We start from the raw sequence: 14,676 nt of genomic DNA on the forward strand, positions 1-14,676 counted from the left end.
TAGGGAGCAGTAACCACAATATGATAGAATTCAACCTGCAGTTTGATAGGGAGAAGCTGGAATCAGATGTAACAATTGAATAAAGGTAACTACAAAAACATGAGGGAGGAACTGGCCAGAGTTGATTGGCAGTGGAGCCTAGCAGGGAAGGCAATTGAACTGCAATGGCAGGCGTTTTTGGGGGTTATTCAGGAGGCACAGCAGAAATTCATCCCAAGGAGGAGGAAACATGTTAAGGGCAGGACAAGGCATCCATGGTTGACGAGGGAAGTCAAGGACAGCATAAAAGCAAAGGAAAAAGCATTCAACGTGACGAGGATTAGTGGGAGCCATAGGATTGGGAAGCCTTTAAAAACAAGCAGAGGATAACTAGAAAAGCAATAAGGGGGAGAAGATGAAATATGAGTGTAAGCAAACTAGTAATGTAAAAGAAGCTTGCAAGATTTCATTTTCAATATATAAAAGGTTAGAGAGAGGCAAGATGGACATTGGACCACTAGAAAATGAGGCTGGAGAAGTAGTTATAGGGAACAAAAAATGGCAGAGGAACTGAATAGGTACTTTGCATTTGCATCAGTCTTCACAATGGAAGACTCGAACGGCAAGGGAGTCAGGAGACAGAGGTGAGTGAAGTGGCCATCACTAAGGAGAAGGTTATGGGGGAATTGAAAGCTTTGAAAGTGGATAAATCACCTAGACCGGATGGACTACACCCAGGGTTCTGAAGGAGATAGCTGTGGAGGCATTGGTGGTGATCTTTCCGGAATCACTGGAGGGAGGGACGGTCCCAAGGAATTGGAAAATGGCTAATGTTTAAGGAGCCATGATGTGGAGATGTTGGCGTTGGACTGGGGTGAGCACAGTAAGAAGTCTTACAACACCAGGTTAAAGTCCAACATGTTTGTTTCAAACACTAGCTTTCAGAGCTTTTTGAAGCAATGCTCCGAAAACTAGTGTTTTAAACAAACATGTTGGACTTTAACCTGGTGTAATGTTTAAGGAGGAGGCAGAAGAGAGGAAATTATAGGCCAGTTAGCCTGACCAGTTGCTGGTAAGATTTAAGAATATTATTAAGGATGAGGTTGCAGAGTACTTAGAATTGCAAGGTAAAATAAGACTGAGTCAGCACAAATTTGTTACGGGGAGGTCATGCCTGACAAATTTGTTGGAATTCTTTGAGGAGGTAATGAGGAAGTTAGACAAAGGAGAACCAGTGGACGTGATCTATTTGGTTTCCAGAAGGCCTTTGCCACGGTGCCATACAGGAGGCTCTTAAATAAGATAAGAGCCTACGGTGTTGGGGGCAAGGTACTGGCATGGATAGAGGATTGGCTGACTGGCAGAAGGCAGAAAGTGGGGATAAAGGCGTCCTTTTCAGAATTAAAAAAAACATTTACGGGATGTGGGTGTCGCTGATTACGCCAGCATTTATTGCCCACTCCTAGTTGCCCTTCAGAAGGTGGTGGTGAGTTGCTTTTTTGAACCTCTGCAGTACCTGAGGTGTAGGTACACCCACAGTTCTATTACTGAGGGATTCCAGGATTTTGCCCCAGTGACAGTGAAGGAATGGCAATATATTTCCAAGTCAGGGTGGTGAGTGACTTGGAGAGAAACCTCCAGGTGGTGGGGTTCCCAGGTATCTGCTGCTCTTGTCCTTCTAGATGGGTCATGCGTTTAGAAGCTGCTGCCTCAGCAGCCGGTGACTAGTGATGTTCCGCATGGGTCAGTGTTGGGACCACATCAATCACAATATATACTAATGATCTGGAAGAAGGAACTGAGGGCATTGTTGCTAAGTTTGAAGATGATAGAAAGATATGTACAGGAAACAGAGAGGCTACAGAAGGACCTGGACAGGTTAGGAGAGTGGGCATAGCAGTGGTAGATGGAATACAATCTAGATATGTGTGAGGTTGTGCACTTTGGTTGGAAGAATAGAGGCATAGACTATTTTCTAAATAGGAAAAGGCTTCGGAAATTAGAAGCACAAAGGGACTTAGGAGTCCTAGTTCAAGATTCTCTTAAGGTTAACATGCAGGTTCAGTTGGTAGTTAGAAAGGCAAATGCAATGTTAGCATTCATGTCGTGATGGCTAGAATACAAGAGCAGGATTGTACTTTTGAGGCTGTATAAGGCTGTGGTCAGACCCCATTTGGAATATTAGGAGCAGTTTTGGGTCCCCTATCTAAGGAAGGATGTGCTGGCTTTGGAGGGTGTCCAGAGGAGATTCACAAGAATGATCCCCGGAATGAAGGACTTGTTATATGAGGAGTGGGTGAGGACTCTGGATCTGTACTCGATGGAGTTTAGAAGGATGATGGGGGATCTCATTGAACCTTAACAAAAATACTGGATGGCCTAGAGGGTGAATGTGGCGAGGATGTTTCCACTCGTAGGAGAAACTAGAACCCGAGGGCACAGCTCCAGACTGAAGGGGTGGTCCTTTAAAACAGCGATGAGGAGGAATTTCTTCCTAAATCCTTTTTTGTTGGAGTTAACCAATTGGTGTCCTTTTTTATTTGGGCGGGCAAGACCCCAAGGATCTGTAGGGCGTTTCTTAAGAAGAATACGCATTCTCCAGAAGGGTGAGAATGGAAGAATACGGACTCCGTAAGTGCATGCGGTTGTAGTTTAGACAGGTACCATGGTTGGCGCAGGCTTTGAGGGCCGAAGGGCGTGTTCCTGTACTGTATTGTTCTTTGATAGTCAGAGAGGTGGTTTAGCTTTACCCAATTGCTATTTTATTATTTGGCAGCCAATATTGAGAAAATGTTGGGGTGGTTTGTCATAAGAGCCCATATGGGGACAAATGGAGGTGAGTTCTTGTAGGGGCTCTAGTTTGGGTGCCTTAGTAACTGTCTGGCTTCCATTCTCTCCTGCGAGATTCTCTTCGAATCCAGTGGTGGTGTCTACCCTGAGGATCTGGAAGCAATTCTGACAACATTTTAAATTTAGCTCCATGTTGGTGTTGGGTCCTATCTGTGGTAATCATCTCTTTCTGCCGGCGAGTTTAACTCCCAACTTTAGGTCATGGGAGGGGAAGGATCTGGAAAGATTTGGGGACTTGTTCGTGCAAGATAATGTTTTGCTTACCTGTTTGGTTTTACCGTCCAACATATATAGTGGTAAATCACATTAATGCCAACATGACTCCTGTGAGCAACAGGGACTATGTTTGTTTGCAGGAACTTACAGCTCTCCCAGGACTGGGTATTAGACCAGCAGGCTGCCAGCACAGGCGGTGGAAAGATCGAGAGAGGTGCTTTTCATGTAGAGTTGTGTGTTGTCGGTGCACATGTGGAATCTGGCATTTGTGTCTACAGATGATATCACTGAGGGGCAGCATATAGATGAGAAATTGGAGGAGGTCTAAGGATAATTCCTTGGGAGAATCCAGAGGTGATGGAACTTGGGGGAAATGAGAAACAGGAAACTCTTTGGCTAAAACTGGATAAGTAAGCGTGGAACTAGATGGCAATCTCAATCAGCTGGGCAAAGGAAGAAAAGTGTTGAAGGAGGATGGCATGATCAGCCATGTTAAAAGATGAGGAGGAAGGTGCACCATGGTCACAATCACATTAATTGTGGGCGGCATGGTGGCACAGCGGTTAGCACTGCTGCCTACAATGCCGAGGACCCGGGTTTGATCCCGGCCCTGGGTCACTGCCCGTGTGGAGTTTGCACATTCTCCCCGTTTCTGCGTGGGTCTCACCCCCAGAACCCAAAGATGTGCAGGCTATGCCATGCTAAGATTGCTCTTTAATTGGAAAAAAATAATTGGGCACTCTAAATTTAAAAAAAAGACAATCACATTAATTGTGCCTTTTGATTGGGGCTTTTTCAGTGTTGTGGCATTGGTGGAAATCTATTTGGAATTGTTTAAACCGGAACTCACATACTGTGCAACATTTTAAGAGAGCATGAAATGAGAAGCAACCATTCAAGATGTATAATTCACATTCCTGTATTCATAGCACGGTGCAATTATGTAAGGATAGAATTTTGTATCGGCATTACTAAAGCTGATGCCAAAGAATTTTCGTTGACTCTGCACATGCATTCTTTTTGTCTTATTGCTAAATTCTCATTTTCTCAATGACACATAGTGTTGATTCTTGAGTCATTGTTTCATACGGTCAAGAAGGGTTCCCAGTTTGTTTTCTAATCTCTGCTGAATTACACATTTGTAACCAGGATGTGGATAGAGGCCCTCAGCTCCTCTAGATGTCTGTTTCTGATAGGTGTTAAATTCTCTCTACTGGGTGTATGTGTGTGTGAGATTAGGATTGAGTTTCTCTTTTGTTTTGATGCACCCTACTATAAAGCAGAATCCCCACCGAGACTTGTGAATTACATCCACTTGAGTTAGATTAAGAAGGTTGTGAACTAATACCCTAAACATTCGCTGCCTTCAGGAGCAGAGGGGAGAAAATGGATAAGAAAAGTCATTAGCAAAAACTGCGAACAGTGCAATCCAAACCAGTCACCTTATGACGTAGTGGAAGATTTTAGTTTAAAAGAAATTATAATAGCTGAAAAAAATTAATATCTTTCTAAATTCAGCTTCTTTGACAAGAAAATCTTTAGAAATATCCAGGGAAACAATTATAATTGTAGCTTTTAAACCATACCTCTTGGATTGTAATGGATACCGGTAATGGTGTTGTATAAACAGAAATGCCACTCCGTGTCCTCTGTATAATGTGCCAAGGAACCTGTTCATGGCTGTTGTAAACCTAAACAGTAAACTCTATATCACATTACCACATGATAGGGATAGAGGTGTAAACTGTGCTAAATTACATCCCATTCACCTATAGGCTGAAGAATTCCTCTTAAAAACATATATTAAAGTCCACTGATTTTGAATGTTCCATGCACTGTTTCAAAAATGCACTTAATGGACAAGTTATGGTTCGGGATTAATGCATCTAAAGTTTTGTATAATATATAATTTGTTATGCATATAGGACTTTGTATTGAATAAAATGCATTTTTACATGGACATGGCCCTGTCTGTTGCATAAAATGCTATCAAATTTTACTTTGTCAAAATAATGCAAAGTAATTCTGCTGCTTCAGTCGATTGCTGTAGTGATCCTGACACCTCTGTCCGTCCCGTGCTCTCCTAAGCTGAAATATCAGCACATTAAAAACAAAGTGGCTGGAGAATGTTCTTGTTGCTGTCTGACATCTGATAGGCATGTGAAGTAATCAACAGATTAGGAGTCGAGTTGTCAATTCTATTGCACTTCATTCTATTGAGATTGCAGTTTGAATTTAGTGGGCTTACTATATCAGGAGCAATCCTTTGACTTTGTACTATCATTCCCCACTCTGGCTTGGGCTCTGCCCCAGACAGCAAGCAAGTACTGACTCTGAATACTGGATTGATATCCATTAAGGGTACCTGTTCTAATGAGTGTGAGAGACTTCAGCTCCCATTGTAAAGAGCAGGCAGAACTGTTTTGCCTTGGTTGCAGTTCACCTAGATGAAGATATTTGAAGTAAAACCATAAGGAAGACAACATGAAACAATTTTAGCTATACTTCCTTGATAATTAGCTCAAGAATCTCAAGAGTGAATCTTCAGTTAAAAGTTGCCCTAAAGAGCAGAAATGATGGACAGACTGTAATAGAAACTAACAAATCTCAGTAGGGCTCTTTAATTGGCGATTAATCTAAGGATAATATGCAAGGATCAATAAAAAAAAACTAAATGCACAAATTTGTAATCTGATTAAAATTATAGACAGAAACCAGGTTTAATCATTTGAAGTGGGAAACGAGAGCTGTAACATGGACATTAGTATAACTTGAGTAATTATCTGGTCAAGATTAAACAGTGAGAGCTTGCTTTTTTGTTTTTGCAGCACCTACAAGAAGGACGTAAATCTCAGCAGTATCTTGATACGTGCTGGAAACAGATGGATAATGTAAGTTTCAATTTTTTGTTTTCTACTCAACTGAATTTTGGAGAGAACTGAGGCCCAGCCACTATTGGTGCAAAGTAATTGGAATTGGAAGCACTTTGAGGCCAGAATTAGAGGGTTGTGGGGTTGAAGGAGATCTCCGAGATAAGGAGGGACGAGGCCACCAGGGTCCTGAAACAAGGATGAGAATTTTAACCTTGGTATGGGATAAGATAGAGAACTTAAAGCTCATCACTGAATTGATCGGAGCATCACAACAGGCACCATTTTATTGAGCCTGGGCAATGCAAGCTCTTAGAAAGGTACAGGGAATTGCTTAAAACTGGACTTGTTTCAGTATTTTTCTTCTAAACATAATGCCTAGTTAACCTGCATGTAAAAAAAATAGGATTCATCTTGCTCGAAGTGCTGTTGTAGAAAAAAGCCTCAAAGAGAGCCTCTGAACTGTCAGGTTAACTCTATTATTCATATATATATAATTTAAATGATTTTGCCCATGCTTCATTTTTGACTATCTTTAAAACACTAATTTTAGTCTAAAGTGGATCATAACCATGTATAGTTGGAACGATTTTAGCATTTTCTGATTATTTGTTGAAAATCTGCAGCGTTTTATTATTTCATTGAGCTTTTACGTAGTTCCGGGTAAGCATTGTTCAAGTGACTTCCAGTAGGTTTTATCTCTTGACCTGAAGTTTTGAATTGGTAGAGTGGTCATCAAATTTTGATCTTTTCTTTCAGAGTAAAAAGAAGTTTGAGCGAGAATGCAAGGAGACTGAAAAGGCACAAATGTGTTACGAGAGACTAGATTCTGACCATAATGCAACAAAAGCAGATGTTGAGAAGGTTGGAAATTTGTTGCGTTCTACAAATATAGGCTATTTTGAAACCATTTCAAAGTTTAATGGTGATTGGGATTAGTAAATTTAGAAGAAGTAAGGTTAATCGTGTGAATTTAGTTCACCACAAAACAGATGATGATGCTTCCTGCTCGGTGAAGTTTGTGCAGGGGCATGTTAATTGACCCTTTTAGTGTTGTAGCACAAACATGCTGGAAATGTGATTTCCTTTTGGACAGTACACCACATACAATTGACATAACCGGATTGTGTAAAACTATGTTTAACACAAATAAGTACATAATTCATAATTGGTTTTGAAGTTCTGGTCACTACTTTGCACATAAGTCATCTTGATTTTGAGAAAGAAAAGTACAATGATACCTTTATTTCAGTACTTTTTCATTTTATATTGGAAGTTAAAAGTAATTTTCTTTTAGTAGTTTTGTGCTGACATAGAATCCTGGGGTCTAGTATTTGCTGTTAAGTTATTTTGGCAGCGTCAGCCACGGGAAACTTGGAGAGTACCTGCCCATGGTTCAACTTGCATGCTCCTGTGAAGTCAGACTGCTGCAATGGAACTGCTTCGGCTGGTTTAGCACAGGGCTAAATCGCTGGCTTTTAAAGCAGACCAAGGCAGGCCAGTAGCACGGTCCAATTCCCATACCAGCCTCCCCGAACAGGGGCCGGAATGTGGCGACTAGGGTTTTTCACAGGAACTTCATTTGAAGCCTACTTGTGACAATAAGCGATTTTCATTTTCATTTCATTTCAGATACCACTCCATGAAAAATGTAAGACCTGTCCCTGTAAAAGAAAAAGACAGTGACCACTGCTGTATGAAAAAAAGAGACTGTGCCTGTACACAAATAATGAAACGTTGCCACACCATGCACTTAATGACACCTCTCGTTTCCTTTCTCAAATATTCCTTCCATGCATTCTCCTGTACACCCTCATCCAACCCTTGACCCAAAGCTTGAAAACTGAGAAGTTTGCAGTCTCAGCAAAGTAGTAGTTCCTACAAAATCCACTATGGCTTAGAAAATTTAAAGCACTGAAACTGGACTAAAGCTAAATTGGCTTTTCACACAAAGAAACCAGATAGGTTTTTATGGACTGCTTTTGGCCTGTGGGGCATCTCATGAATATGCTATCTTATACCGTTATATCAAAGTTGAGACTTAGTAATTGCTACATTCATATAAAAAATTGTTACGGATATAGAAAATTGTTACAGGTATCACTTTATAGTTACCAAGAAAAACTCTGCTTGGCTCAGTTTCCTTTCTGCAGACTGGTGATGAACATTGTCAATTGGAAAAATGCAACACCGCTGCCCATTTAATCACCTCAGCATAACAAAATAGAAATGTGAAATTACAAAATCTATCCTCTTTATTATAAGATCATACTGATTTACTTAGTTGACATTTGATAATGGATTAAGTATGCTCTCTTTTAATACTTTCATCATTTGAAAAAGGCTTGCAATCTAATTTAAGCACTCCAAGAGGCTGTGCTATCGTTTTTCCCCCCCGCACCTAGTGATGCATAAGGCAGAATTTCATCTGTTTCCAGGTGGAGGTTTTTTTCTGGAACAGGTTGCTAGTCTGTTACCAGAGGTTTGTAGCTTGAGGGATACCACTCCACATAAAGCGTGGCTGACCAGGAGTGTCTCCCACTCTTACCACCTGCCATCGGCATGTGTTGGAAGGATTATGTAGGTTGATACTAAATATGTTGGCTGCGTTATTAATGCACCTTCCTTGGCCATCAAGTCCTGGGATGGGACTCTAATCCGGAGTTTCTGGCTCAGAGGGGGATGCTACCTGTTCAACTCCTGGTTGACCTCGTACCTTCACACAATTGCAGTCTTGGGGGTTCAAATATCCACCATCAGGTGCTTGTATTTGCCAATAGCATGTTTAAGTCTTATTAATTTGTAAGCTGGAAGGTTTGCTAAAGTGAAACCTATCATGTGAGGTAATGCATTTGAAGGTCTAATACAGGTAGGAAACATACAGTAAATGGAAGAACCCTTACGAGCATTCACAGACAGGGATCTGGGTGTAAAGGTCCACAGGTCACTGAAAGTGTCATGGTAGTCAAGAAGCCATATGGCATGCGTGCCTTCATCGGTCGGGGCATTGAAAATAAAAATTGGCGAGTCATGCTGCAGCTTAGTGAGGCCACACTACCAGAAGGATGTGGAGGCTTTGGGGAGGATACAGAAGAGGTTTAGCAGGATGTTGCCTGGTATGAGGGGCATTAGCAATGAGGAGATGTTGGATAAGCTTGGTTTGTTCTCGCTGGAATGACAGAGGTTGAGGGATGATCTGATAGATTATGAGGGGTATGGAAGAGTGGATATTCGGAAGGATTTTCCCAGGGTGGAAGAGTCAATTACTAGGGGACATAGGTTTAAGGTGCGAGGGGCAAAGTTTAGAGGAGATGTGCGAGGGAAGTGCCTGGAATTCGCTGTCAGAAGAGGTGGTGGAAGCAGGTGTGATAGTGACGTTTAAGGGGCGTATTGACAAATAACATGAATAGCATGGGAATAGAGGAATACGGACCCCAGAAGTGTAAAAGATTTTGGGTTAGATGGGAATCATGGTCAACTCAGGCTTGCAGGGCCGAAGGGCAAGTTCATGTGCGGTATTTTTCTTTGTTCTTTTGTTTTTTGTGTGTGGCAAGAAGTAGAAATCACCTCCAATTAACCGTTTCACCAAGGTCCCAGGTACTCTCAATGTGGGGGGAGGGGGTGTTGGAGAAGAGGGTTGTATCGGCGATTATGGGAGGATCCTGGAGGAGGATAGGGTGTCCATGGGAGGGGGTTACGGTGAAGTGGGAGGAAGAGCTGGAGAGGGCTATGGAAGAGGGACTGTGGTGTGGGGTGCTGCGGCGGGTGAATGCCTCAACCTCTTGCATGAGGTTGGGGCTAATACAATTGAAGAGTGTGTATAGGGTGCACCTCAAATCAAAGATTAGCCGGCTGTTTCAGGGTTTGAGGATGTCTGTGAGCGATGTGGGAGGGGGAGGCGCCCCCCCCCAAAATCATGTTCACATGCTTTGGTCGTGCCTGAAGCTAGAAAGGTATTATCATAGAATTTACAGTGCAGAAGGAGGCCATTCGGCCCATCATATCTGCACCGATCCTTGGAAAGAGCACCCTATTGAAGCCCACACCTTCACCCTATCGCCGTAACCCAGTATCCCCACCTATCCTTTTTGGACAATTTAACGTGACCAATCCACCTAACCTGCACAACTTTGGACTATGGGAGGAAAGAGGCAGACAAGGGGTGAAAATGCAAACTCCACACAGTCACCTGAGGCTGTAATTGAACCCGGACCCCTGACGCTGGGAGGCAGCAGTGCTAACCAATGTGCCACCCATTAGCTTTTGGGAGGTATTTAGCACTATCTTGGGGGTTTTACATATGGACGTGGAACCTGATCCCCTCAAAGCCATTTTCGGGGTTTCCGACTGGCCCGAGTTATGGCGGGTGCGTGGGCAGGTGTTTTAGCCTTCACTTTGCTGGCCGCTCGTAGGTGGGTCCTGTTGGGGTGGAGGTCTGCATCTCCGCCCTGTGCCTCGGTGTGGCAGGGGGACCTGCTGGAGTTTTTGACCCTGGAGAAGGTGAAGTTTGAGTTGAGAGGGGGGAAGGAGGGATTCTACAATTCTTGAGATTTGCTTATTATGCACTTTCGGGAGTTGGTTGCCATTGAATGCTTTGGGGGGGGGGGGGGGGGTGTTTTTGTTCTATAAGTTTTAAGTTTCATATTGTTGGGGTTGCTCAGCTTTTGTTTTCTTCTCCCCGAACAGGTGCTGGAATGTGGCGACTAGGGGCTTTTCACAGTAACTTCATTTGAAGCCTACTCGTGACAATAAGGGATTTTCATTTCATTTCATTCATTGTACGGCGAAAATGATGAAGCTATGGCAGATAAAATATTTTTTTTAAAAGCTTCTCTATCTTGACATCTAACTTAAAACGAATGTGATGAAGAGGGAAATGTATGAACTCTGAGAAGTTCAGATGAAATGAGACAAGTAAGAATGTTTGGCTAGCAATTCTTATCTGTTGAATCCCCAGGCAAAACAACAATTAAACCTTCGAACCCACATGGCTGATGATTGTAAAAATGAATATGCCGCTCAACTGCAGACCTTCAACAGCGAACAGCAGAAGCATTTCCAATTCATTATGCCTCAGATTTTTAAGGTAACTTAGTTGCTTTATATTCTTTCCTGGATCATTGTCCAGTGCCACCGTTGCAGATTGTAGGTGTCTGTATCTCTCTCTCTCTGTCTTATGTGATGTGACTTGCACATAGTAAAAGTAGGAGAAAATGTTGTAGTTTGTTAAAATTAACTCTATCATTAATAGATTAAAGTGGATATTCAGTTTGGTTTTTCAAATAAATTTAGGGTATCCAATTCATTTTTTCCAATTAAGGGACAATTTAGCGTGTTCAATCCACCTACCTTGCATATCTTTGGGTTGTGGGGGCGAAACCCACGCAAACACAGGTAGAATGTGCAAACTCTACATGGACAGTGACCCAGAGCCAGGATCGAACCTGGGACCCCGGCGCCGTGAGACTGCAGTGCTACCACTGCGCCACCGTGCTGCCCTGATATTCAATTTTTAGTGGACATTGAAGTATCACCAAAATTAAAATTATTTTGAAAGTGGATATGAATAAGGATGGTGCATTCGGTACAATGCTGCATTCATGTCATCTAGGAAAGGAGTTGGCTGAATCCTGGACATAACTCGGTTTGTCGTGGAAAGAGTGTTCAAATATGCAGTTGTCACTGGCAACTTTTCTTAGCTAAAGTAAACTGGAATAGGTTTTGAGCATGACTGGCCTTCCTGTGTGTGAATACAAATGGTTGAGGGTTGAAAAGAAGGGAAATTTGAACAGATGATTCAAGATTAAACGCATGCAGCGGAACTCTCTGTTCCTGAGACAGAGGGCGCGATTCTCCACAAATGTGGAGAATCGTAAAGGCTGCTGTGGGACAGGCCGTGACCCACGGCAGCCTTCACGTCACTTCCGGGGCCAATCCCCCCCCCCCCCCCCCCCCCCCCCCCCCCCGGCGGGGCTAGGAGCGCGGCCCCGTGCGTCACGGCAGCGCGGCCTGGACGACGGTCGTCAAGGCCGCACGTCAAGCGTCACGGTGGCTGACGCGGCCGATGACGTCAGCCGCGCATGCGCAGTTGGCGTCTTTCGCCTCAGCCGTCCGGCAAGACGTGGCGGCTAGATCTTGCCGGGCGGCGGAGGGGAAAAAGTGCGTCTGTTTTGGACGCTGGCCCGACGATCGGTGGGCACCGATCGCGGGCCTGTCCCCTCCCGAGCACAGTCGTGGTGCTCCCGTCCAAATCGGGCCCCTAGACCACCCAAACGGGCATCTGGCACCTGTTTCACAACGGCAGCGAGCAGATGTGTTTGCTGCCGTGGTGAAACGGGCGTGAAGGGCCGGCCGCTCGGCCCATCGGCCTCGGAGAATCGCCGCTCGCCGTAAAAAACGGCGAGCGGCGATTCGTGGCGTGGGTCGGGCGTGGGGGGGGGAGAGAATAGCGGGAGGGCATGAAAAATGTCGGGAGGCCCTCCCGCTATTCTCCTACCCGGCGTGGGGTGCAGAGAATCGTGCCCTAAGTGTTGACGCCGGGGCAGGATTCATAGATTTCTACGACAGCAAAACTGATTCAACGACCATTAAGGGGCTAACACCAGCACCACGTGGAACACCATCTATTCCAATGGGAAGTGGTGCGCGATTCGCCGGATTCATGATTGTCACTCAGGAGGCCGACAAACTGCAGCTAAATATATACACTTCACTCCCACACACACCACCCCAGCCAGCAAGATAGCAGTGCAGAGAGCAGCATCCCGTTTAACAGATGGTTTTAGAGATCCTGTTACGCATGGTGGAGGCGAGGTGGGAGACCCTGTACTCCAGCTCAGGAAGGACACTGCCAGCTGCAGAACCAGGGGCCAAGGTGGGTGATCAGTGGGATGTGCAGCAAGATGGCTGCCTTGCAGGCCGCGGCAATGACGGGCTGTGCCTGGACACCACTCAAGTCCCATGGGCGGGTCAACTCCCACCACCAGCCAGCCCGGCCAGCGTCAGGACCAGCAACCCACAGTCGCGCCCCTCCGTGTCCTACCTCCTCTTTCTCCCTCATCAGCCACGGCGCCTGTTTCTCGATTTTTAAAAGCATAAGTGAACTTCGCCACCGGGAATTCCCACTAGTGGAGGCGGAGGTCCCGGAGAATACCGGGTCAGGCCTGCTAATGATGTGCCAATGGAGTTTGGTGTACGTGCGGAGTGGAACACATTGACACCACTGTTGAGGCACCAGAGAATTGCGATTTGATATGAACGGGGCCCACTGCGATTTCGGCGTCAAAACCGATTCTCCACCCAAGCGCTTTTCCCGATTCCACCGTCAGCCGATGGAGAATCCCTCCCATGGAATTTAGGACTGAGAGTCAGAGAATCTTCAAGAACTGTACAGTGGTCACTCCTACGAATACAATCATGGGCAGATATATTTGTGGCAGGTAGATTGGTAAGGATGTGACAAAGTCGTTTTTTTTCTTATTGTTGGTTAACTCGCTACTTGCCACAAGTCTAGTCTGGCAGCTCTGTCCTTGGGGCACGACCGGATGAGTCCGTGGTGGTGCCAGTGAGCCAAACTCTATGATGGGCTGATATATCTTCCAATTCAGAAAGCTCAACCAGTATTTTAATCAAACGCTTTACCCAGATGTCTTTATTAACGAGGAGAACAAAGGACAACACAAGAACAGAGACAAACTAATTTTATTTAACAACATAATGTTGACCTTTAGTCAATCCAAACAAAATACTAGAGATACCCAAGATTCGTTTATACTACCCATTAAGCTGACTTTGGTGTGTAGTGGTTAGCACTGCTGCCTCACGGCGCCAAGGATCGGGGTTCGATCCCACCCACAGGTCACTCTCCGTATGGAGTTTGCACATTCTCCCCGTGTCTGCGTGGGCCTCACCCCCACAACCCAAGGATGTGCAGGGTAGGTGGATTGGCCACGCTAAATTGTCCCTCAATTGGCAAAAAAAAGAATGCTTTGGTTGAACCCCAGGCCCGAATCTCTCAGTCTCTCTGGTCCGTCGTCATGAAGGCGAGTCTCGCTGGCAGCTTCCATTCCTTCCTTCCCTCCTAGTCAGTTGAACAGGTAGTCATGGTCACCTCCCATGTCAAGTCTTGGCTGCTGATCTGTCTTGGGTATCTACCTTTATCTCCCTCTGTTTGCACATTTCCAGATATTTCTCTGGCTTTCTGCCAATGATGCCTCGCAAGGGGGGTCCCAACACCCAATGAATTAGGTGATGACCTCTTGACAGGACACCGGGGTCCCGCCCCGGGTGTCCGTCTCCAGTGGTGTGGTTTGCAAGTATCTTCTTGCTGTACACGGTAACAGTGGGAACTCTGGGCGCCCAAGTGTCTGGCTCAGTCTGGGCTACCTTAAACAAATCGGTGCATATCAATAGGATCGATGATCTCCTGATGGATGATTGACAGGTTCTGGCAGTCTGTCTGTGGGCAGTGTGTTTGACTTTCTGGCCAAGTCCGAACTCCCATCCTGCCTGAGGTTTGACTGCAGTTTTATTTAAAGTGCCCAATTCTTTAATTTAAAATATCCAATTTAACCGGGCCTAAAACTAGGCATCACCACCCAAATTACATTCTATACACAGAATCCTAAACAACCTTCCCAATTTATTCAATTACTCCTCAGCTTGATTTTCATTATTTTATGTTCAATGTTTAAGCTCTTTGAAATGTCCCTAATCACATGATGATTGTCATTGATGCAAGTTGTCATTGCTGACATTTTGT

The 14,676-nt window shown here is 44.6% G+C and overlaps 1 protein-coding gene across 4 annotated transcripts in view; it reads left to right on the plus strand.

The window, feature by feature from the left end:
• Positions 1-14,676, plus strand: part of fnbp1l (formin binding protein 1-like) — a 221,323-nt gene that overhangs the window by 168,804 nt on the left and 37,843 nt on the right. For all 4 annotated transcript variants that reach the window (XM_038793856.1, XM_038793858.1, XM_038793859.1 and 1 more), the window contains exons 5-7: positions 5,874-5,936; positions 6,675-6,779; positions 10,873-11,001. In XM_038793856.1, coding sequence (XP_038649784.1) covers positions 5,874-5,936; positions 6,675-6,779; positions 10,873-11,001 — 297 coding nt within the window. The remainder of the gene's footprint in view (positions 1-5,873; positions 5,937-6,674; positions 6,780-10,872; positions 11,002-14,676) is intronic.

This window comes from Scyliorhinus canicula, chromosome 4, assembly GCF_902713615.1.
Source record: "Scyliorhinus canicula chromosome 4, sScyCan1.1, whole genome shotgun sequence".
Taxonomy (NCBI): domain Eukaryota; kingdom Metazoa; phylum Chordata; class Chondrichthyes; order Carcharhiniformes; family Scyliorhinidae; genus Scyliorhinus; species Scyliorhinus canicula.